Source organism: Grammomys surdaster, unplaced genomic scaffold (genome assembly GCF_004785775.1).
Source record: "Grammomys surdaster isolate TR1022 unplaced genomic scaffold, NIH_TR_1.0 125698, whole genome shotgun sequence".
In the NCBI taxonomy this organism is placed as follows: domain Eukaryota; kingdom Metazoa; phylum Chordata; class Mammalia; order Rodentia; family Muridae; genus Grammomys; species Grammomys surdaster.
Genome location: NW_021620534.1, coordinates 2,175,303 through 2,199,598, shown reverse-complemented (window position 1 = coordinate 2,199,598; position 24,296 = coordinate 2,175,303). Strand labels below are relative to the sequence as shown.

At 37.7% G+C, this 24,296-nt stretch overlaps 1 protein-coding gene across 1 annotated transcript in view; it reads left to right on the top strand.

Moving 5' to 3' along the window:
• The window catches only part of Ppp2r3a (protein phosphatase 2 regulatory subunit B''alpha), a 100,521-nt gene that overhangs the window by 43,992 nt on the left and 32,233 nt on the right, over positions 1–24,296 (top strand). Inside the window, exons 6-7 of the mRNA XM_028788042.1 lie at positions 15,444–15,530; positions 20,180–20,336. Of these exons, the coding sequence (XP_028643875.1) occupies positions 15,444–15,530; positions 20,180–20,336 (244 nt within the window). The remainder of the gene's footprint in view (positions 1–15,443; positions 15,531–20,179; positions 20,337–24,296) is intronic.

Here is a 24,296-nt window from a genome sequence, read left to right as displayed (position 1 = left end):
TACTTTGGTCTATAATGATTACTTTAAATGGAAATAAGGTAAAAAGTGAAAATAAGTGGATAATTTATTTGTATTCATATCCCTTCACATGTGGGTCAATACTTAAAAGAAGACTGTGGTATAAAATTGCACTAATATTCTGTCTAGTATTATAAGGCATACATTTACTCTTTTTCGAGATTTATTTTTATTTTTATGGGCATTTTGCTTCCATGTATGTCTGTGTTCATGTGTATGCGGTGCCTGAGGAAGCTAAGAGAAGGCATCAGATCCCCTAGAACTGGAACTAGAAGACTGTCGTGAGGCACCATGTGGATGCTGGGGATTGAACCTGGGTCCTCTGGAAGTGCAGCTTAACTTCTAATCCACCTCTCTACCCAATGTCTTTACTGTTACAGATTTTCATATTTGGTGAGCTTCAGCATTTCTAAATAATACTGAAAATAACTGTCCACAGTTATTTCCCTCAAAAAAAGATGTCTCTAGGCCCCTAAAATTGTGTCTAGAGGATAATAAGTAGCTTATGTGTAAACAGAACAAAACATATGGGAATCTAAAACAACATGCTCACAATTCCAGTGTATGAGGTGCTCACACTCCTTGTTTGTCAGCTAGTGTGATCTGATGAGCCACAGGTCATCTCTAGTGACAAGGTACAGGCCAGCAGTGCAATCTCTGCCCACATAACCCCAGGATCGTCTAGGGGAGAGGTATTCAAAACACAAGCTCAAGGCACACTTGATATCCACAGATACACTCAAGTGAGACAGCCTTTACCAATAGCTTACCTAGATAACTCAGGTAATTAGGACAGTCTCCTCTGGGGAGAATTCTGTCATTCTCAGAGTATAGTTCTAATATAACAAATGGCTACTATGTTATTTGAGTATTTCTCCCTGTTGGAATGTGCTTTTGCTTTTCCATTGTTTCTCTTTTGATGCTAAAATACTTGGTAAGATTTTGGCCAGTAAAAAAGCTCAGCAGCTAGACATGGTGATATCTACCTTTAAGCCAAGCACTCAGGAGGCAGAGACTAGTGAATTTCTATGAGTTTGGAGACCAGCCAGTTCTACACAGCAAGTTTTAGAACAGCCAGAACTACATAGAGAGCTTGTCTCCAAAACAAGCAAACAAAAGAGGCTTAGCAGCCTAGCTAGCAAGCCTAGTTACCCAAGTTTGGTACCTAGAACAATATGGTGGAAAAAGAGAACCAACTCCCATAAGTTATTCTCTGGCCTCCATACTCATGCCATGGAATGCACATACACACACAAACAACACACACACACACACCAGAAAGAGGCAGATAGAAGATTAAATTTTAAAATAAATAAAATGTAACTTTTTTCTATCCAGAAGGTGGTGTCCTTATCATGGCAGACTACATCAGAAGTTAGCATTGCTCAGTAGCCACTGTCTCCCCGCAGTCCAAGTACTTGCTCACTTGGATGGCTTCTGATTGGTCTTTTTGTTTCTACCATCACAGCCTATACAGACTAATCTTCCCAAAACAGTTACTCTTTAAAAGTACAAGTCAGATCACATGACTGCTCTGCTCCAACCTTCCCGTAGTTTCCCATCTCACTTGGAATAAAACCCACAATCTGTCAGTACTTCCTTGTCTCCCTCATACCTGTGCAGTTTTGCTCACTAATGTTCTATGACTAGCATACAAAGTAATGTTTCATTATGGAATTTTAGGGAAAGTTGTTTTGATTGATTCTCCTATCCTCCTGGTTCTCCTGCTCTCTGTGACCCTCTCTGTTTTCATGTCACATGTGCTCTGCTGCCCTCCTCTCGCTGTTACACCTCTCTTCCCCTCTGTAGTTCTGCTTCACATTTCATAGCCCATGCCCACACTCAGCCTCCCTCACAAATACAAACATTAAAAATGGATCCTGGAGCTGGAGAAAGGGCTCAGCAGCTAAGAGCACTTCCTGCTCTTGCAGAAGACCTGGGATCAGTTTCCAGCATCCACATGGCAGCTCTACCATCTATAAGTCCACTTCTGGGGGACCTGGTCCCCCTTTTCTGACCTCTGTAACACTGCACGCACATGGTACACTGACATGCAGACTGGTAAAACACTCATACACATAAAATAAAAATAAATAAACCTTTCAAAACTAGGATCCATATAGGAAAAATAATGTGCAGTATTTGTCTTTCTGAGTCTGGCTTAACTTACTTAATACAGTAGCTTCCAGATCCATCTATCTTCCTGTGAATTTCATTCTCCTTATTGCTAAATAAAAGTCCTTTGTGTATCTATATTTTTTCATTGTCCACTGATTTACTGATAAACATCTAAGCTGGTTTTATTTCCTTGTTAGTGGGAAGACTGTATCATTAAACATAGAAAAAAAAATATATATATATATATATATTTATCTTTGTAATAGAATAGAGACATTTAGGTAAATGCCCAAGAGTGGTACAGATGGGTCATATAATAGTTCTGTCTTTAAGTTTTTAAAGCCTTCCTTCCATACTGATTTCCATAATTGCTATACTATTTTCCACCCCTACAAGCTGTAATAAGGATTACTCTTTCCCTACATTCTCAACAGCATTTTTGTCATCTCCTTTAAAACAAAACAAAACAAAGCAAAAATTTGCATGTCTTAGTTCCTGTTCTGTTGCTGTGGTGGAACACCATAACTAAGGCAACATGTGGAAAGAAGAATTTAATTGTGAGATTGCTTACAGTTTCAGAGTGTTAGTCTATGACCTGCAGGCTGGCAGACAGGGCACTACAACAGCAGCTGAGATCCTACATATGATTCACAAGATGGAGGCAGAGAGAGATTGAGACTGTCTCCTGTGGGCCTCTGACACTTCAAGGCCCACCTCCAGAGAAACACCTCTCCAACAAGGCCACAGTTTCTAATCCTAAACGATTCATTAACTGGGGACTAAACATTTAAATATATGAACCTATGAAGGCCAGTCTTATTCAAACCACAACGTATATGATATACATGTATGTTTACATGTTTGCCAGAATACAGGCTCATGCACACCTACAGTGTCCAGAAGAGGTGTTGGATTCCCTGGCAGTTGTAAGCCACCTGGCCTGGATGCTAGGATCTATCTAAACTTGGGTTCTCTAGGAGAACAGTATATGCTTAACCATTGAGCCATCTCTCTAGATTGTTTTCTTTTTGTCTGTTTTCTTCATGATAACTCTTCTAGCTGCGATATGATAGAATCACAAAATAGTTTTAATCTGCATTTCCCTGGAGAGTAAGGGAACAGTTAGTTGAACACTTTTTAAAATTTTTGTTGGTTATTTGTATATTTTTTCAACCTTTATTGGGGTGAGGGAAAATGTTACAAAGGATAGATTCTAATATCAAGAACAAAGGAATTGTTCACTGTATTTGAAAATGTAGCCAGTCATGGTGGTCCATGCTTACAGTCCTATAGCACTGAAGAATCACAAGCAAGTTCAAGACCAGATTTGGCTATATAATGAGTTCCAGGCCAGCCTGGGCTACTGAGTGAGATCCTGGGTCAAATCATGAAGGAGGAGAAAAGGAAAGAAAAATAATGGTGAATCATGCCTTGTGATAGATTTCTCATGGATAATTTCAAAGATTGTATACAATGTATTCAATCATATTCATCTTCCATTACCCTCTCATTCCTGCTTAACCCTTTCCCTTTTAACTTTCATGGCTCTTTGTTGTTTTGGGACCCATTGAGTTCAACTGGACTTGGTTACAGTAGCATGGGAGGAAGTTATTTAGTAGAGCATGGGCAATACAGTGAAGTATTGAGGGACCCAGCATTGTGTAAGTCTTGAGCAGATAACACAATTCTAAGTGTTCATGATTGCAATGGCCACTGCATGATACCATGTCCAGAAAATAGCAGTCCTCCCTATCCTCTGGTTCTTACATTCTTTCTACTTCTTCTTCCTCACTGTTCCTTTGGTCTTGAAAAGGGTAATACAGATGTCTTATGAGTGTAAGCACTCAAACATTTTCAGCATTTTTACCAATTGAATCTACTTACCCACCCAGTGTAAAGGGAAGCTTCTTTGAACAAAACTGAGAACAGCATAGTCTCTGGTATAAATATATTTAGAAAGCTGACATGTCCATTTATAAAACAACAGTAGATTCTCCACTAAGGTCTGTAACTTCCCATGCATGGGCTTTTGTCCAAGTATCAGACATAAATTTCATCCTGTGAATTGGGTCTCAAATCTAATAATAATAAAGTTAATATTACTATTACATGGCATTTTTGTTGGTGTGTGTGTGTGTGTGTGTGTGTGTGTAGATCTATACAGGCCAGAAATCTACAGAAAGTATTTTCCTCTGTCATTTTCTACTTTATTTTTTGAGGCAGAGTTCTCTCTGGGTCTAGAGATCATTGATTAGCCGGACTGGCTGGCCTGCAAACCCTAGGGGCCCACCTTTTTCTGCCCCAATTACAGAGCCAGGGGTTCAGGCATGCACCAACCACCATGTCCAGCTACCTATGTGACTGCTGGCACTCTGAAGCCAGGTCCTTATGCTTGTATGACTGAGCCATCTCCCCAGACTTCTTTCTTCTTTTAGAACTGTCGGTTCTTTTCATTGTCCTATTTATTGACTGTCAGTTTGTGAGTATGGGAGGTTCATTTTTATAATTTTTATAAGATCTTAACTTGCCTTGTCTGAAGTATAACTGATAAAGATTTTTCTCCCATTCCATAGGGTTCCGTTCACTTAACTGATAATTTCACTTGCTGTATAATAACTTTTAAACTTTGTATCAAAGTCCATTTGTTAATTCTTAAGGCTATTTCCTGTGCTATTGGGGTTTTATACAGAAAAGTATTTTTTAAAGATTTATTTTTCATGTAATGTATATGAGTACACTGTTGCTGTCTTCAGACACACCAGAAGAGGGTATCAGATCCCATTACAGATGGTTGTGAGCCACCATGTGGTTGCTGGGGATTGAACTCAGGTCCTCTGGAAGAGCAGTCAGTGCTCTTAACCACTGAGCCATCTCTCCAGCCCCAGAAAATTATTTCTTATAGCTGTATGCTGGAATGTTTGTTTTCCTCTCATAGTTTAATCATTTCAGGATTTAAATTAAGGTCCTTGGTCCACTTAGAATTAGCTCTCTTTCCACATGTTTAGGGGAGGGGTGTGTGTGTGTGTGTAAAACAGTTCTGGTTTCATGCATCTATGGATGATTATCCAGATTCCCAGCACTGTATGGTCTTGATATTTTTATCAAAAATTAGGTGTGTCCATAGATATGTAGGTTTATCTGGAGGGAATCCTGTATTGTTCCACTGGCTGATATTTCTTTTCATGCTAGTATAATGCTGCCTATGTCACTATGACTTTGGAGTATAGTTTGAGGTTAAGAATGTGTATTACCAGCCAGGCAGTGGTGACACACACCTTTAATCCCACAGCACTTGGGGGGGCAGAGGCAGGCGGATTTCTGAGTTCGAGGCCAGCCTGGTGTACAGAGTGAGTTCCAGGACAGCCAGGGCTATACAGAGAAACCCTGTCTCGAAAAACAAAAACAAACAAACAAAAGAATGTGTATTACCATTGGCATTGTTCTTCTGCTTAGGATTGCTTAGGTTGCATGGTCTTCTGTTTCCATATGAATTTTAGGATTGATAAGGATTGCATTGAATCTATAGCCACTTTCACAATATTAATTTTGCCAATCCAGAAGCATAGAAGGTCATTCTCTTATCTGATGCCTTCTGGTTTATTTTCTTAAAGGGTTTTTTGTTTTGTTTTTCAGTGGGTTTTTTTTTTTTTGGTAGAGATCTTTTACCTTCTTAGATTTATTCCTATATATTTTATTGGGGGGGAGCACTATCCTGAATGGTATATTTTTTCTAATTTATTTCTCAGCAAGTTTGTTATTGTATTTATAAAGGGTATTGATTCTTATACGTTGATTCTGCCCTGCAACTGACTGAATATATTTATTACATCTAGGAGTTTTCTTGTGGAGTGGAAGAATCTTGTCATCTGCAAATAAAGAATCTTACCTCTTCCTTTCCTGACTGTATTCCTTTTATGTCTTTTTTTTTTCTTACAGCTCTAGCTAAGTCTTAGAAGAGGGGAGATAGTGAACGTCCTTGTCTTGTTCTAGATTTTTAGAGAAAATGCTATCACTTTTCTCCTACTAGTATAGTGTTGCCTTAAAGATATGTCACATAACAGCTTTATTATTTTGGGATATGTTCCATTTATTTCTAATTTCTCTAATACTTTTATCATTAAGGCTTGACTAACTTGTCAATTTCCTGTTCTGTATCTATCAAGATGACCTTGTGATTTCTGTCTGTACATACAGTTATGTGGTCAATATACTCACTGATTTGCTTATGTTGAACCAACCTTGCTTGATGACATTAATTCTCTCTCTCTCCTCACCATATCTGGGCAAGCCCATTTCTACTTCAGATGCTTTGTTCTTCCTCGTTCCTTGATACAGAATGCTCTTCTACACATTCCCATCCACACTCACACTTACTTCCCGATACTTGCTTACATAGCCTCTGAACACTGTCTGCTTTATTTTTTAACTCTTTTCTGATATTTAATGTTTATGCTTATTGTCTGTCTCTTCTATAATATAAACTACATGAGAACAGGGACTTTATTGGCATATTTTATTTATCTGGCACTAGTACTTGAATATGTCACTTAATAGATGCACATTAAATATTTATTAAGTAAGTGAGAAAAATAATTCTTTTTGTTTGTTTGGTTGGTTGGTTTTTTGTTTTTTCAAGACAGGGTTTCTGGGAACTCACTCTGTAGACCAGGCTGGCCTCGAACTCAGAAATCTGCCTGCCTCTGCCTCCCAAGTGCTGGGATTAAAGGCGTGCGCCACCACTGCCCGGCGAGAGAAATAATTCTATTGTTAAATTTTTTCCTTTATGAGTCTAGACAAGTATTCTACAACTGAGTGATATTCCTGGCCCTAGGAAATTATTACTTAAGGAGTCTTTATCCGTGAGATGGCTCAGCAATTAAAGGTGCTTGCCATCAAGTGTAATGAGTAGAGTTCAGTCCCCCAGAAACCACATGGAAGGGGGATATAACTAACTACCACAGGTTGTTCTCTGGCCTCCACATGTCTGTTTGCAGGTGCATGCATGCACATGCACACACACACACACACACAGGTTTTTAAAAGAACTCTACATTAATTCTGCAGCTCCAAGGAGAATTACTGAGTTTTGGTCACTGGCTGTTCTGGAAGCTTAGGGCACATTAACAGCATAATTTAAGTTTTTCAGTGTTTTCTTATAAACCCAGGTATTTAAGAGGCTGAGGCAAAAGGATCTGAAGTTTGGGACCAGCCTGGTGCTGTCTCAAAAAACAAAATCTCAGAAATTATGTTTTATTTAGAATTTATTCATAGAAAAGAGGCTAATGAACAGAAAAGTAAAGGATAAATGTTCTTCATTCTTTCTAGTTTGCTATTTTTTAACATGGCTGAGCCTATAGCAGTCTGTGGTCTTCCAGCAACTGGTGTCCATGAAGCTTATGGATTTTAAAGAGAAAAGTTATGAAATCCCACTTTTTAGGAAATTCCACCAGCTTATTGGACAAAGAAAAAACTATACTAGTCACTCAGAAAATATAATTAACTATCTCTGCTATCATCATTCTCATGGTATTTGCACATTATGTATGAAATGCATACTTTTATGCTAGTATTATGCTTTGTCTTCAGTTTAGAAAAGTGAGTCTATTACTCAGAAGTAGGCACTAAACTGGAAAATATTTGTAACAGTAAAATAGCATCAAAAAGAGTATCAAGACTCACTTGGAAGTACATAATGTGAATCTGTACATGCTTAGATAACAGAATAACTGTACTGTAGTAATTTTATACCATCACCCCAAAAGAAACGAGCAGAGACAATGTACAATAAAGGGCTAGAAATGTGTGTGGCTCAGTGGTGAACACTCCATGCACAGTGTCCTAGTGCCACAAAATAAGCCAGAACAAAGGGATAACAATGAGTATCTAAAAACAGAACTTTTTATTGGTTATTTCTTTCCAAAGCCCTTTCTATTATGAAATCTAGCCAAATGATAGCGTGGAGTTGCTGGAACTTTAGTATTAAGTTTGTACAAGGAGGTTTTTCTAGAACAAATGCAACATACTCTTTTAATATGAAATTGACTAATTGTATTCTTGGACATGAAAGTGACCAAACTAAAGAAACATCCTACACATAGCAAAAACAGTGAAGATCATAATTAATAAATCATAAAGGTCTGTGATATAGGAATATATATTCTATTTCAGTAACTATTTTGTCAGTGTTTTTAAGATTAGAAAGAACATCAGCTAGGAAAGAAAGTACTCCAAAAGTCACCTCATATTCCTTATTTCCTGAAAAAGTTACCAACTGAAAAAATAAGCTGTTTTGTTACAGTGAATGAAAATAAAAAATATGAATACCAACAAATTATAGCCTTTGAATTACAGTTTTACATGTCGGGCCAAGAGATTGTTAGTGAATAAATGCTCTGCTTAAGTATGCCAACATATGCCAGCACTTGAAAAAGGAGGTGGCCCATTTAAGTTTTTAAAGTGAGCAATGAGCCGTCAGAGTTCTTGGTGGCACTGGCACCAGCAGTGAAGTTATTCTAGGCTTGCACAGATGGTGTCTCAGTGGTTTACTCGGTCTCTCACTTGGCCTGAATCTATCACTTAAAGCTGAAATTGCCAAGCTGTACAGTAGCTACTTCTCACCACTGAGAGCTTTAAACTTGTTCCCCTTGTCTCTTGACATAGAAAGAAATTGGTTTGTTTTTATTTTTTTTAGAAACATGGTATAGTTGTCCAAATTATTTAGAAAGACCATAAAGAAATTTCAGAGTCAAAAAATGAATTGGTAATCCACTCACTGTGCCTTTCCAGGTAGAAGAGCCAGGCTTCTGTTGCTTGACTGTGTTTATCTGCACTCATCACCTATAGTTGGAATTCTTTGTTAATTCCTCCCTGTACTTCACCTACTTTCAAAAAATAACATGTAATAGAGCCAAGCATTTCCTTTGCTGCCAGCCTATATTGTGAATTAGTTTCCATCTTCATATATACAAAGAAGGGGACTAACACATGATTCAACTAGTCTGTCAACTTGACTAGAAGCCTTGGTGAAAGATTGTCAGTTTTATTCTTCTCACTAGTAGTAAAGAATGATTCTTGCTATTTTTTATATTTCAAAATTGTGACAAAGTTGTTAAAATAGCAAGCAAAATGGCGAGCCAGCTGCTACATGCTTTGGCCACTAGATGGTAGCCCTACTTCAGTAATGAAGAAACAATAAATCTGCTATGAAGTCGGGCCTCAGAATGTGTAGACTGGGGACATGGATGATACAAGTGTGTTGTTTTACACTGCTAACAAAGCAGCTTAGCAAAGACTCACAACAGAACACACATAACACACTTATGTGGATTTTTTTAATTCTACATATGTGAGTGTTTTGCCTACATGGATGTATATGTGTCATGTATACCTCGTGTCACAGAGAAGAGGGCATCAGATCCCCTGGATCAGATGGTTGTGAGACATTTTTCGGGTGCTGGGAATCAAACTTAGGTCTCTGCAAGAGCAATAAATGTTCTCAATCACTGAGCCATCTCTCTATCACATAAAACTTTTAGATTCCTAAAAATTTTTAATTCTGCCAAAAGGTAGAAAGGGGGCTAGAAAAAGATCTCCATAGTTAAAAGCATGTACTGCTCTTCCAAAGGACCAGAGTTTGGTCCCAGGACCCACATGGGCAGCTCACAACTGCCTGTAACTCCAGCTCCAGGGGAATCTGATGCTCTCCTTTGAACTCCATGGGCACCCACTTACATACAGGTATATACATTCACATCTACACATAAACATACTTGAGGTTTTTTTAAAGTAGAAACAGAAAACTAATGCAGATCAGAGTTTTATAATATTCTGCTTCCATAAATAATATATATACTTTAAGTTTATAGCCTAAATCAAAAAATAAATTTATTACAAAACTCAGTGATACTGGACAAGAAAATTTTTATGTGTATATTGATATTGACTTTGAGGGCCAGCAAGATGGTTCAGCCATTAAAGGCACCTACCACCAAGCCCAATGACCTTAGTTCAATTTCTGGACTAACTAGGTGGAGATAACCAAATCCCAAAAGTTATCCTCTGACCTTCACACTTGTGCCAGGGCATGTGTGTGCAGTGTCAGGTATGAGTTTATCCCATGTAGTGGGCCTTTGACCAATCTTTTTTTTTAAAAAAAAAGTAGTTGGTTACTCCTAAAACATTTGTGCCATTATTGTACTAGTATATCTTGCAGGCAAGTTACTGTTACAGGTGACTAGGTTTTATAGCTAGAAAATACTGATGAGGGCTGGAGAGATGGCTCAGCAGTTAAGAGCGCTGACTGCTCTTCCAGAGGTCTTGAGTTCAATTCCCAGCAACCACATGGTAGCTCACAACCATCTGTAATGGGATCTGGTGCTCTCTTCTGGTGTGCCTGAAGATAGCAACAATATACTCATAATACATAAAATAAATAAATAAATCTTTTTTTTTTTTAAAGAAAATACTGATGATTATCCTTCTCCTCTGGTAGCTTGCAGAGTCCATTCCAATACTATGAATTCTAGTCAGTAAGAGTGAAGCTCCTAGTTAACACCAACTTTACTTTTCTGTGTTTGATGACATATGTTAAGTACTGTCTTCAGCAATAGGGGCTATTAGGCTGTGCAGAATAACTGATAGCCTTGATAGTATCCCGTGATAATTTGGGAATTTCCACAGGGCCAAAGACTCAACAAAATGTAACTCAGTTCTGACACTGGAGGTTTAACTTGGTAACATAAAATATCTAGTCAGAGCATTGTGTCCCCTATTATTTGGTGACTCTATTTAGATTTCTTTCATATGTTTATATATTTTAGAATATTTCTACAGTGGTAGGTTTCCATATAGTTTTTAAATGTCCTTTAGTGTTAGTTGTGCCTCCCTATAGTCCCTCCTTTACCCTTCTCTTCCATCCCTCTCCCTATTTAATCTTCCTATTTCTAGTTTCTTGTCTCTCCATACCAATATATCTTAGTTTTCCTTTGGAGAACCTTTCCTCCCTGCTAGTTCTTTACTCAGTTCAGATTGCAGCACACATATTGAAGGCTTAAAAGCAAACATCACATATAGGAGAAAACAGGCAATATTTGTCTCTTTGGATCTAGGTTACTTCACTCAGGGATCATTTTTTTCTAGCTCCATCCATTTATCTGATAATTTCATAACTTAATTTTTTTTGTTTGGTTTTTCGAGACAGGGTTTCTCTGTGTAGCCTTGGCTGTCCTGGAACTCAGTCTGTAGACCAGGCTGGCCTCGAACTCAGAAATATGCCTGTCTCTGTCTCCCAAGTGCTGGAATTAAAGGCGTGCGCCATCACCACCCGGCCATAACTTAATTTTTAATGGCTAAATAGTATTCTATTGTGTAAATGTTCCACGTTTCCATTACTCACTCACCAGTTGATGAGCATGCTGACTGTTTTCAGTTTCTGGATATTATGACTAGAGCAACAATGAACATGGATGGGCAAATGTCTCTGTAGTGGGACATAGTCCTTTGGGTAGATGACCAAGCCTAGTACAGCTGGATATCGAGGTAGAATGATCCCAGCTTCCTGAGACACTCCCACACTGATTTCCATGGTGGCTTTACTAGCTTGCACTCCCACCAGCAATGGATGGATGTTCCCTTTCCCTATGTCCCTGCCAGCATGTGTTGTCATATGTTTCATTGATCTTGGCCAGTCTGACTATGGTAAGATGAAATCTCAAGGAAGTTTTAATTTGCATTATTCTGATGGCTGACAATATTGAACATACATTTAAATGTTTCTCAGCAATTTGTGTTTCCTCTTTTGACAATTCTCTGCTTAGTTCAGTACCACATTTTTTATTTGGGTTGTTTTCTTGTTCTGTAATTTTGGTTCTTTCGATGTTAATCCTCTATTAGATGTATAGTTGGTAAAGATCTTGTCCCACTTTGTAGGCTGCTGCTTTCCCTAAATGACAATGCCCTTTGCCATACACAAGCTTTTCAGCTTCATGAGGTCCCTTTCATTATTCCTAATCTCAGTGCCTGCGCTATCAGTGTCTTGTTAAGAAAGTCCTTTCCTGTGACAATTGGTTCAAGTATATTCCTCAGTTTCATTTTATCAGATTCAGGATATCTGGTCTTAAGGTGAGGTCCTTGATCTTTAAATCAAGTTTTGTATAGAAGATAAATATGTATCTGATTTATTCTTCTACACCAACTGATACAGATTTCTTACTTTCCAGTGTGTATTTTTTGCCTTTTTGTTAAAATCAGATGTACAAACGTATGTCTGGATCTTCTGCTCCATTGATCAGCATGTCTGTTTTCATGACGATACCATGCTGTGTTTATTACTATAGGTCTGTAGAATGAACTGGAATCTGGGATTGTATATACCTCCAGAAGTTCTTTTATTATTCAGAATTGTTTCAGCTATCCTGGATTTTTAATCTTTCCACATGAAGTTTAAATAAATTTCTGTGAAGAATTTTGTTGGAATTTTCATAGGGATTGAATCTGTAGAATGCTTTTGACAGGATGACCATTTTTCAATAATAAATAATCCTACCAATCCATGAGCATGGAAGAGTTTTCCATCTTCTGGTCTCTTCAGTTTATTTTGTCAATGGCTTAAAGTTTTTATTAATCAAGTCTAACTTGCTTAATTAGATTTATTCCCCCCAAAATTTTAGGTCATTGTTAAAGATAGTTGAATTCTCTCTCAGACTCATTGTATATAAAAAGGCAACTGATTTTTTTTTTTATATATATGTCACTTTTGTATCCTGATACTTTGCTGTGTTTATGAACTGTAGAAGTTTCCTAGTGGAATTTTGAGGATTTTTTTGTTTGTTTGTTTTTTGTTTTTTCAAGACAGGGTTTCTCTGTGTAGCCCTGGCTGTCCTGGAACTCACTCTGTAGACCAGGCTGGCCTCGAACTCAGAAATTCGCCTGCCTCTGCCTCCCAAGTGCTGGGATTAAAGGCGTGCGTCACCACTGCCCAGCTATTTGAGGATCTTTTATGTATATATCATCTGCAAATAAAGATATTTTGATTTCTTCCTCTCCTATTTGTATTCCCTTTATTTAGCTGTCTTACTGTTATAACTAAGTACTATATTGAGTAAGTAGGAGGAGAGTGAATATACTTGTTTTGCTCTTGGTTTTATTAGAAATTGAGTTTCTGTTTAGATTGATTTTGGCTGTAGAGTTGCCTTTAGTATATATGTCCCTTGTATTCCTAGTCTCTCCAGGATTTTTATCCTGAAGGGATGCTGCATTTCCTTTCTGCATCTAGTGAGACGATCTCGTAGTTTTTGTCTTTCAATCTATTTATCTGGTGGACTATGTTTACTGATTTACATATGTTGAATCAGCCCTGTATCTCTGGAATGAAGCCAACTTCATCATGGTGGAAACTACTTTTGGTGTGTTCTTGGATTTAAATTGCGAATATTTTATTTAGAATCTTTGCATCAACATTCATAAGGGATATTGATCTATATAACTTTTTTGGCTCTTTGTATGGTTTAGGTATCAGGGTAATAGTGGCCTTATAAAAAGAATTGTAAAATGTTCCCCCAATGTCTATTTTGCAGAGTAATTTGAGGAATATTACTATTAATTCTTCTTTGAAGCCCTGGCAGAATTCTGTGCTGAATCAATCTGGCCCTGGCCTTCACTTCCCCTACCCACTGCTAGGAGTCTTTAATTTCTCTAGGGGACATGGAGTTATGGGCCTCTTTAAATTGCTTACTTGGTATTGATTCTTTTCTCAGTTTGGTGCAGTATAGATCTGTAAAGTTTATGATGCTCTGAACTTCTTCAGTATCTGTTCTAATATCCACCTTTTCACTCTGAATTTTATTAATCTGGATATTCTCCCTCAGTCTTTTAGTTACTTTGGCTAAGGCTTTTTCTGTTTTGTCAATTTTTGTCAAAGAACCAACCCTTTGTTTTATTAATTTTTTTGTATTATTACATTGATTTCATTCCTGAATTCAGTTATTTCTTACCATCTACTCTTTTGGAGTATTATTTCTTGTTGCTCTAGGGCTTTCAGGTGTGACACTGAATTACTAAGGTAAGATCGCTCCAGGTTTGTTTGTTGTTGTTGTTGTTGTTTTTAAATGTAAGCACTTAGTACATTTCTTTCGTTGATATCCAGCTTTAATCCATGGTGGTCAAGTAGAAGGCTGGATGTTACTTCAGTTTTTTTTATATCTGTTGAGACTTGCTTCATGTCCAAGTATGTGATCAATTTTGGAGAAAGTTCCATCAGCTACTGAGAAGAAAGTATATTCTTCTGTGTTTGGGTGAAATATTCAGTAGATGTCTACTACATCCCTTTGATTTATGACATTATTTAGCTCCAGCATTTCTGTTTAGTTTGTATCTGGATGACCTTTCTATTGGCAAGAGCTGGGTATTGAAGTCACCCGCTATCACTCTATAAAGGTCAACAGGTGATGTTTTAGCTGTAATAGTGTTTCTTTTATAAAGATGGGTCCTGTGGTTGGCACATAAACGTTTAGAATTTCAATATCCTCTTGATAGTTTTTTTTTCCTTTAATGAGTATGTAATTCCCTTTCCAATCTCTTCTGATTAGTTTTGGTTTGAAGTCTATTGTTAGATATTAAAATGCTGTACCTGTTTGCTTCTTATGCTGGGATCTAGTCATCTGAGGAATGATGTTGGAAGAGTTTCTTGATATCAATATTTGGTCTTATCTTAGTTGGACGAGTGTTATGTTCTTTGGTTACTGCTGCCCTCTCAGGATCCTGGGCGAGTGTGATGACTGTGAGGTCTCCGGTACAAAATGTTCCTGGGTCATCAGCTGACAGAAAGGAATAGAGATGGGGCAGGAGGAAAGGCTGAAAGGTTTGCAGAGAAAGAGCTAAGCTAGGCCCAAATACAACTTTAATAAGCAAAATAACACTCTTTTGGATCAGACCAGTTTAACAGCCATCCTCTGACTTACCGATTATTAAGCCAACACAAGAAGAATCCCCCTACCTCATTACCTTACCAAATGTACATAGCCCAATGAGCACTATTTGAAAGAGGTGTCCTTGTGTAATTGAGACACAATGGGAGATATAAGTGGTTAGGAAACAAAGACAAGAAAGGGAATTTTTTTCTCTTACAAAGGCAAATGTATACTATATAGAGAGAGTTAAAATACATAGTTTTAGTTTTTTATTCAAAATTGAAACTGACATCAAAAGTTGTTGCTTGAATTAGTCTACAGATATTCATAATCTGGCCTTCAGTAGGGTATTAGATATCTGAACTTCCCTTTTAATTGGTTTTGTTTTCCTTTTCAAACTAGGTTGTTCAGAGAATATTCTACACAGTCAACAGATCTTGGAGTGGAAAAATTACTTCGACAGAGATAAGGAAAAGCAACTTTTTGCAAGTATGCCTCTCAATTTAATAATTTTACTTAAGTTCTTTTCTTACTCTGTTGCAAAGTGCTAAGTATCACTTCTTCCAGGTGAAAGCACTTACCAATTACCCACATTGGGGGCGGGAGGGCTGTCAAAATAAAAATAATATAGGATTTCTGCCTGAAGGTATATACTGTGAAACAAAAACAGAAATGGACATCTACACCTGAATTAATAGATGTACATAAAAGATGCAGAAGCCTCAGAAGGATCAACATATGATTTTCATCTTGGAGAATATCAGGAGTTTAGCAGGATAAAATATCAATAGGAAGGGAGGGTTTCCAGGAAGCAGCAACAGCACAAGCCAAAGCCAGAAGCAGAAAATGTCCCTCATGTTCAAGAACTTCCAACTAGTGCAAGTGCCCAGTGGCTCCCATGATAGTAACTAGGTTGTAAAAGTAGGCTTGCCAAAGAAATGGAAGTATATAGACTTGATGCTTTCAGTAATGACTCTACCTTGCTAGAAATAATACATTTTATTCAGTTATTTTATCAAACAAAAAAATTATTGACCACTAGTGGGAGCCTTTTACCGGGGTAATATATAAAGAAAATAGAATGATTCATACTTGAAAGAAAAAAGAATATTTAAAATGGATCATACTAAATGAAGCTTTAATAATAACAGTACCTTATTATTCTGTATCCTCCCTATCTTTATCTTCATGTGAGATAGACATGGTATTGAAAGCCTGGCAACGAAGCAATCTATAATGAATAAACAAGTATTTTGTTACTCTATAACAAAACTCAACCTGTAGGCCACAACTCCTTTGGGGGTCAGACAACCCTTCCACAAGGGCTGCATATCAGATATCCTACATATCATATATTTACATTATGATTAATAACAGTAACAAAATTTAGTTATGAAGTAGCAATGGAAGCAATTTTTGAGGGTCACCACAACCTGATGAACTGTATTGAGGGACTGCAGCGTTAGGAAGGCTGGGAACCACTGCTGTGAAATGAACAGTCATCATCACAATCATTGCTGACAGTTAGCAAACACCTGACGCCTGCCTGGGCTCTCAGTAGATATTAAAAAGTCGGTTAAGAAGACAGTAGTTTCCTTAATAACACAAAAATTATAATTTCTCATATTTTTAATATATGTATGTATCTGTACTATATGTGTAACTATTCCCAAGGAGGTCAGAAGAGGGTGTTGGAGCCCATGGATACTAAGAACTGAACCCAGATCCTCTGCAAGAGCAACAAATGCTCTTAACCCCTGAGCCTTCGCTGTAGCCCCTAACTCTTTATTATTTTAATAAAATTTCTTTGTAATTGTATAGTTTGAGACTCAGGTGTTGTTGAGTAACTTGCACAGAAGCACACAGCTAGCAGGCTGCAGAACTGGGAGTAAAATTCAAATGTTCTCTTTCTACAGGGTGACTTAATTTCCCTCCTCTTTTTTTTTCTTATCCGTCTCCTTAGTCTTCTTTTGAGTCCATGAACAAATGTTCAAAACATTCTAGTTCTATGAATATATTTAGAGTAAAAAGTAATCAAAAATCACTGTCTATGCCAGGTGGTGGTAGTGACACATACCTTTAATCTCAGCACTTGAGACACAGAGAGAGGAAGGCAGAGCTCTGTGAGTTCTCAGCCAGGTGGTCTACAGAGTAATTTCCAAGATAGCCAGGGCTAAACACAGAGAAACACTATCTTGGGGGAGTTGGGGGGGGGGAGGTGTCGAATCACTGTTTATCTCTTCACTAGGCATTTCATATACTTTCCCATAGAGAAAACTCATACATCTGTATTCTTAAATTTTATTCATTTATCTATGTATATAAGAATTTTGTCTGCAAGTATATATGTGTACTATATGTGTGCTTGGTACACTCAGAAGCCATAAAAGGGTATCTGGTCTCCTGGGACTGGAATTACAGAGGGTTGTGAGCCATCATGTGAGTGCTGGAAACTGAACCTGAGTCCTCTGAAAAAGTAGCCAGTGTACTTAACCACTGAACCGTCTCTCCAACCCCTTTAGTCTTATTTTATATACATAGTATATTGTTTTGTTTTTTAAGAATGCTATAGAGAGATTTTCTTTCTTTCTTTCTTTCTTTCATTCATTAATTCATTTGTTCATTCATTTGGAGTGGGGTAGCATAAAAGTGCTATTGTCAGAAAAACAGATTCCCAGAGTTGGTTTTCTCCCCCATCATGTAGTCTTAGGGATCAAATTCAGGGAATCAGGCTTGGCAGGAAGTGCCTGTACCCACTAAGCTATCCCAATGGTTCTATGGAGTCTTTTCTAAAGGATGTGGGAGGATACATACTACTTTATAAATCTGGTTGGGTTTTCTTTTTTCTTGAAAATGTCTTGGGATTCCTTCTATTTTTGTACATCTATTCTGCATGATTGATTGCATGGCTATGCTGTAATTGATTATATATTCCTCTGTTGAGGCTTAGGGCATTTTTATATTTTTTTCTATTACAATGATGTCGTGCTCATTCTTGAACCTTACTCTTCTGGGTATATAAATAACAATTTCTCTAGAATAGACTACTAAAAGAAAAAAATCCTGGATCAAATGATACTTTAATAGATGCTGTTAAATTAACCCTTAAAAATCCAGTTCATCCTTTCCCTTACACATTCACTAACTTGGGAGCAGAGGAAGCCCTTGAGTAAGTAAGTCCTGAGTGGATGGGTATTATGACATGGGCAGAGCCTGTGGAGGACTCCAAGAACAGTTAGCCCATGGGGAATTGACAGACTCTTTACCTATATAGGCTAGGGTCAAGAGAAATAGCAAAGCTTTTCTTGAGTCCAAGTATGTGTGTTTATGGATGATTAATGTGTGTGTGCAAGAACTAGCAATTGTGACTTCTTCCTGGATGTTTACAGCCTAGTATGGCTCAACTACAGAGACTTCCTACTGAGACTAGCTTAAACCACTACCACCACCCTGTGCTGTACCTGATAAACAAATTGAGGTTCCAAGGTAGTACCAGAGAACCCCACCAGATCCCAGCTTTCCTGTTTGTGTGCCTGATTGTCTATCTGTCCTTTCTTTATTCTCTTGCTGTTAGGGAACCCAAACAGGGCAGGAGGGTAACCAACAGCAGGAGTTAACGTATACTTATACCATGTTTTTTTCTTTGTGTTACAAAGACTATAATTTAATTTTGCTTACTTCATAATCTTCCATTAAACAATTTATATAATTTAATGATTTTTTTTTCAATTTACAAAATCACTTCCTATAGTAAACATTTTAAAAAGTAATTTTATCAGTGTCTTAGTTTGGGTTTCATTGCTGTGAAGAGACGCCATGACCAAGACAGCTCTTACAAAGGACAGTATTAATGGGGATGGCTTACAGTTTCAGAGGTTCAGTCTGTTATCATCATGGTGGGAAGTATGGTGGCACCTAGGCAGAAACTGGACTACATCTTGATCCAATGACAGTAGAAGGGGGTGAAGACTATTTTCCACAGGCAGCCAGGAGGAGGATCTTTTCTGCCCTGGGCAGAGTTTGATCGCTCAGAGCCCTCAAAGCCCCCCTACACAATGACACACTTCCTCCAAGAAGGCCACACCTCCTAATGGTGCCACCTCCCATGGCACTATTCAGACCACCACAATCAGAGCAATACATTTATATTACAAGATAGTCCTCTCTGTCCTCTGTGTTTTCTGCCTTGTATTCCACTTTATTTCCAATTTGTATTGTTAGCTATTTTTCTTTTTATTTACGCTTGTCTTTTATGGGCCTCTTTTATTTTGGACATTATTCTTTTTAAATTTTTTATTACATTTGTGTGTGGTATGTGTGATCAGGTAAAGGTCAGAAGTCAGGAATCTGTTCTTTCCCTCCACAGTATGGACCCTAGTATCAAACTCAATTCATTATGTTTAGTAGCAACAAACACCCTTACTGATAAGCCATCTCACCAGCCTCATTAGACATATCTCTTGTAGACGATATATATTTATCTGTTTTGAGGGATTTTTTTATATTTGATCAAAAATATTTTAAGAGGGAGATTTAGCCCATTTATATATATTCCTGAAATTTTTCTATTAAGTTTTCTTAAAGTTTCTTTCATTTATGGAAATGTTTTCATTTTTCTACCCACTTAATGGAATCTCTACTAGAGCCCTTAGTTCCACCCACTGCCTTTTGTTTCAGGCCACTATATGTAACCACAATTGTATACATAAGTCATGCTTATGATAAACTTTTCCATTACAAAGCCAAACATTATATGTATATTCCCATTCTTCTTAATATTGCTCATATAATTTTGAAAAATTAAGGATTCTTAGTTTATGAACATGAATAGTGGAGGGCTACTTATTAAAAATCTACTCTCTTGGCCAGGCAATGGTGGTGCAGGCCTTTAATCGTAGCACTCAGGAGGCATAGGCAGGTGGATCTCCGAGTTTAAGGCTAGCCTGGACTACAAAGCAAGTTCCAGGACAGCCAGAGAAACCCAGTCTCAGACCATACAAACACACACACACACACAGTTCCTGGTTTGGTACCAAAATCAAAATTTTAAGTTAATGAATAGATATTTTCAAGACTATAATAACCAAAGCTACTTGAACATCATTTAAAAATTAATTCTTTTATTCATACCATTTCAGACTCTGGCCCTTTTGGAGGAAGAGGAAGATATAAACCAAATTACAGATTACTTCTCTTATGAACATTTCTATGTCATTTATTGTAAATTCTGGGAACTAGATGGTGATCATGACCTGTACATCAGCCAAGCTGATCTATCTCGATACAATGACCAGGGTGAGTGATTCTATAGATACTAAAGTAAACCTATATTTAAATTTGTATAAATTGTCTCCCCTTGTTATGAGAAATTCCCTTTCCTAAATTCTTTAAGTCTCTTTATAGGGACAATAATTTTTAAATGGGAATGTACAAAGATAATTTTTTTTGTTGACTCTGTAGACCAGGCTGGCCTCAAACTCATAGAGGTCTGCCTGCCTGTGCCTCTCCAGTGTTGGGGTTAAAGGTATGTGCCACTATGCCTAGCCAAAGATAGTTTTTTAAACTTGGAAAACAGAGAAGAGGTTTGGAGGTAAGTAAGTAACCACAGTTTTAAACGTGGGAAGTCTTTGTAGTAGTATGTATCATTAAGCTGATAATTAGATGCAAGTCTGTTTGAAAACTTTCTCATTTAATATTTCTATTAGTGCTAAAAATGAACTCTTCCTACCCCCTTCTGTGGGTCTCACTATGTTCCCTTGGCTGGCCTGGCACTCAATATGTAAACCAAGCTGTCCTGCCTCAGATTTCAAAGACTCTTTATAAAAATTTGCTTTTTGGATAGAGAGAGATGTCTCAGTGGTTAAGAGCACTTGCTATTCTTCTAGAGTTTGGGTCCCAGCACCCTCATCACAGAGCTCCCAATCTCCTCCAGCCCTCGTTCAGAGGATCTTATAACCTCCCTGGCCTCTGAGGGTGTGTGCACTCACATGCTCATACAGACCCACAAAGTAAATCTTTTTTTAAGGTTACTTTTTTAACTCCAGAAAGATATTTTCTCTACAGAGAAATTACATTTTCTTTCTTTTGTTAGAAAAGAATTACCCACTGAGCCATCTTGTTGGCCCCTAATATTTAATATTCCTTTTTAAAAGCTCAATCTATTTTTAAATTATTTATTGTTATTTATTATATAATATGTATATATCATTATATAATCTATATGAATATACTTTAGCTGTCTTCAGACACACAAGAAGAGGGCATCAGATCCCATTACAGATGGTTGTGAGCCACCATGTGGTTGCTGAGAATCGAACTCAGGAAGAGTAGTCAGTGCTCTTAACCGCTGACCCATCTCTCAACCCCCTATGTAATATTCTTAACTAAGTACCAAAGTATATTGATTCATTCTTCTCTCAGAAGATTACCCTTATTCTATCTTTAAATGTCTTCTGAGCAATTTTTGAACCAGGCTTTGTTATTTTAGAGATAGCAGAGAACAAATCTTTAATGTGCTAAATTTTGTTTTTGTCATTTAGAGTATGGGATATGACAAGCCCTACTTCATGAATGATTGATTTTTACAGTACTAGGGATTAAGCCCAGGGTCTCATATATGCTTGACAAAAGCTCTACCATTAAGCTGCAATCCACCCTATATAGCTAGTTTTATCTGATCATCACATTTCATAGAGCTTTGAACATTTAAAAAAACCGAGGTTTGGTTTGGTTTGGTTTGGTTTGGTTTGGTTTGGTTTGGTTTGGTCTGGTTTGGTCTGGTCTAGTCTGGTCTGATTTGGTTTTGAGCCAAGCACAGTAGCCCAGGCCTATAGTCACAGATCCTGAAGAAGCTGAAGCAGGAGAATTTCTGTAAACCAGTATTTGGAACTCAGCCTGCAATATAGACCCTATCTGTGACAGAAGGGTAGGGGAAACAACAGAGTTCTCTCTTATATTCTTGGGTGCCAAACAGGAATCACGAGCAAAACTCAAATGTACTTATTTGATAAACATGGTAATGCTATTGCCTTCATCCTTCAAGTAGTCATAATCTTTCGGTCATCAATAACACAGATTACCACATTCATAAGGTTGCCAATCAGCCTTATTAGCTATGCATTTCCCTGTTAACCATGTCTGTGAGCCAGCTTGCACATCCTATGGCTCAAAAGCCCCTCTCCTATTCTTATTGCCATCGAGTTTCTAAATATTGTAGTTACTAATTGGATCAATGGTAATGACATGGTGAAGAGGACACTCAAAATCTACATTTTTTTTTTTTTTTTTTTTTTTTTTTTTTTGGTTTTTCAAGACAGGGTTTCTCTGTATAGCCCGGGCTGTCCTGGAACTCACTCTGTAGACCAGGCTGGCCTCGAACTCAGAAATCCGCCTGCCTCTGCCTCCTGAGTGCTGGGATTAAAGGCGTGCGCCACCACCGCCCGGCAAAATCTACATTTTTATCCACTCACCTAATTCAGCTTCAGACCACAGTCTTTAGTTTAAACCTCCAAAGCTAAAACAACCTTTTAAAAAAGAAAAAGGGGCAGGAGTGCTGCCTCAGCAGTTAAGAGGACTTACTGCTCTTCCAGAGGGCACAGCCTCCTTTCCCACCACCTATATAGCAGTTCACAAATGTCTATAACTCCTGTGCCAAGGGACCTGACGTCCTCTTTTGACCTCCAAGGGCAACAGACACTCATGTTATGCATGTACATACATGCAGGCAAAACACTCACACACAGAAAATAAAATTAAATTGGCTTAAAGAATGTTAGCATTAGAATTTAATATTTTTGCTGTTTTCTATATATACTATTTCTCTCTAGTACAAAATATTTATTCAACAACTCAAAAATCAACAGAGACTATTGAGGCTTTTGTATATGGCCAGGCATGGCTATCTTGACATATGGAGTTCTAATTTTCCTAGCCAAACTGACTTGTCTTTCTGTTGATTATACCTGACTCTAAGCAGAACAGATGCTGGGAGCTGCAACCCTCTATTGAATTCCTTGGTAGTCCTGAAATTGTAGTGTGCATTCCATTGCATGGGACACTTGTTAAATAACAGCTCTAGAGCTCCCTTCCCTCCCCTCTCCTCTTCTCTCATTTCTTTCCCTTCCTCCTGCCCCCCCCCTTTTTAGCTATTTTGAATTTTAAAGGTATACTGCTATATATTTTCTAGGTTTTGTCATAAAAAACCAACATACTATTTGAAGATATAATTGTTACTGGGGATGTAGCTCAGTAGTAAGTTGGCTGCCTAGCATGTTCAAATCCCAGTAGGACCAATAACAACAACAACAACAACAACAAAAGCATTCATTGATGGAATTTCTTTTAAATGTTGTATCTTATATAGAATGGGAATATAAGAAAAGTATGTTTATAGTATGTCTTGGTATCTTTTCTAAAGCTGGTTGGAAGCATTCTCCATTTTACTTTGTGCAGTTCCTGTAACAATGTAAAATGAAGCAATCAGTTTCCCTTGAATTTAATTCTAGGGTAAAACTTGTCTTGTTTATTGAACAACAAAATCAATACAAATTCTGTGTATTTTTGTCTTAGTTTTCAGAATGTTCAGAATTAACTTAGAACTCAACTATATAAATAAGTAAACAGGCGTCTGATAGTTTAAACCTACCTCATTCTTCTAAAAAGTATAAATTATGTGTAAGAAAGAATTTAGGATCTGGGCAGACAAAATTCCTGCACAAATGGGGGTAGGGCCCCCAAGTTCCCATCCTTGACAGAGGAGGTTCTGGTGGTTGATCATTACTGAGGGAGGAAGACTCACTTTCCTGTAGGAATTTTGCCAGTGGTGCCATGCCCCAGTGGAAGCCCTACACACATGTGCATATGAGAAATACTAATTTGGGGGAAAAATGAAAAGGACACCATGGTTGGGAGAGAGACAGGATAAAGGACACTTGAAGTTATAGAGTGGTAATGGTAGGTGGATAGGTTCATAATACAATGTATAAAGGTATGACATTCTCAATGAATAGATTTTAATATACTAATTTTAAAGAACTTAGGGCTTGAGGATGTGCTTGGCTAGCACATACAGGCCCAAGTTTGATTCCCAGCACCACATACACTGTGTACAGTGGTGCCCACCTATAACCCCAGCACTCATTAGCAGGAGGGTCAGAAGTTCATGGTCATTCTCAGTTATATAGCAAGAAGAGTTCACAATGGGATACCTAAAACCTCATCTCAAAGAAAAGGAATCAAAGAGAAGGAAGGAAGGGA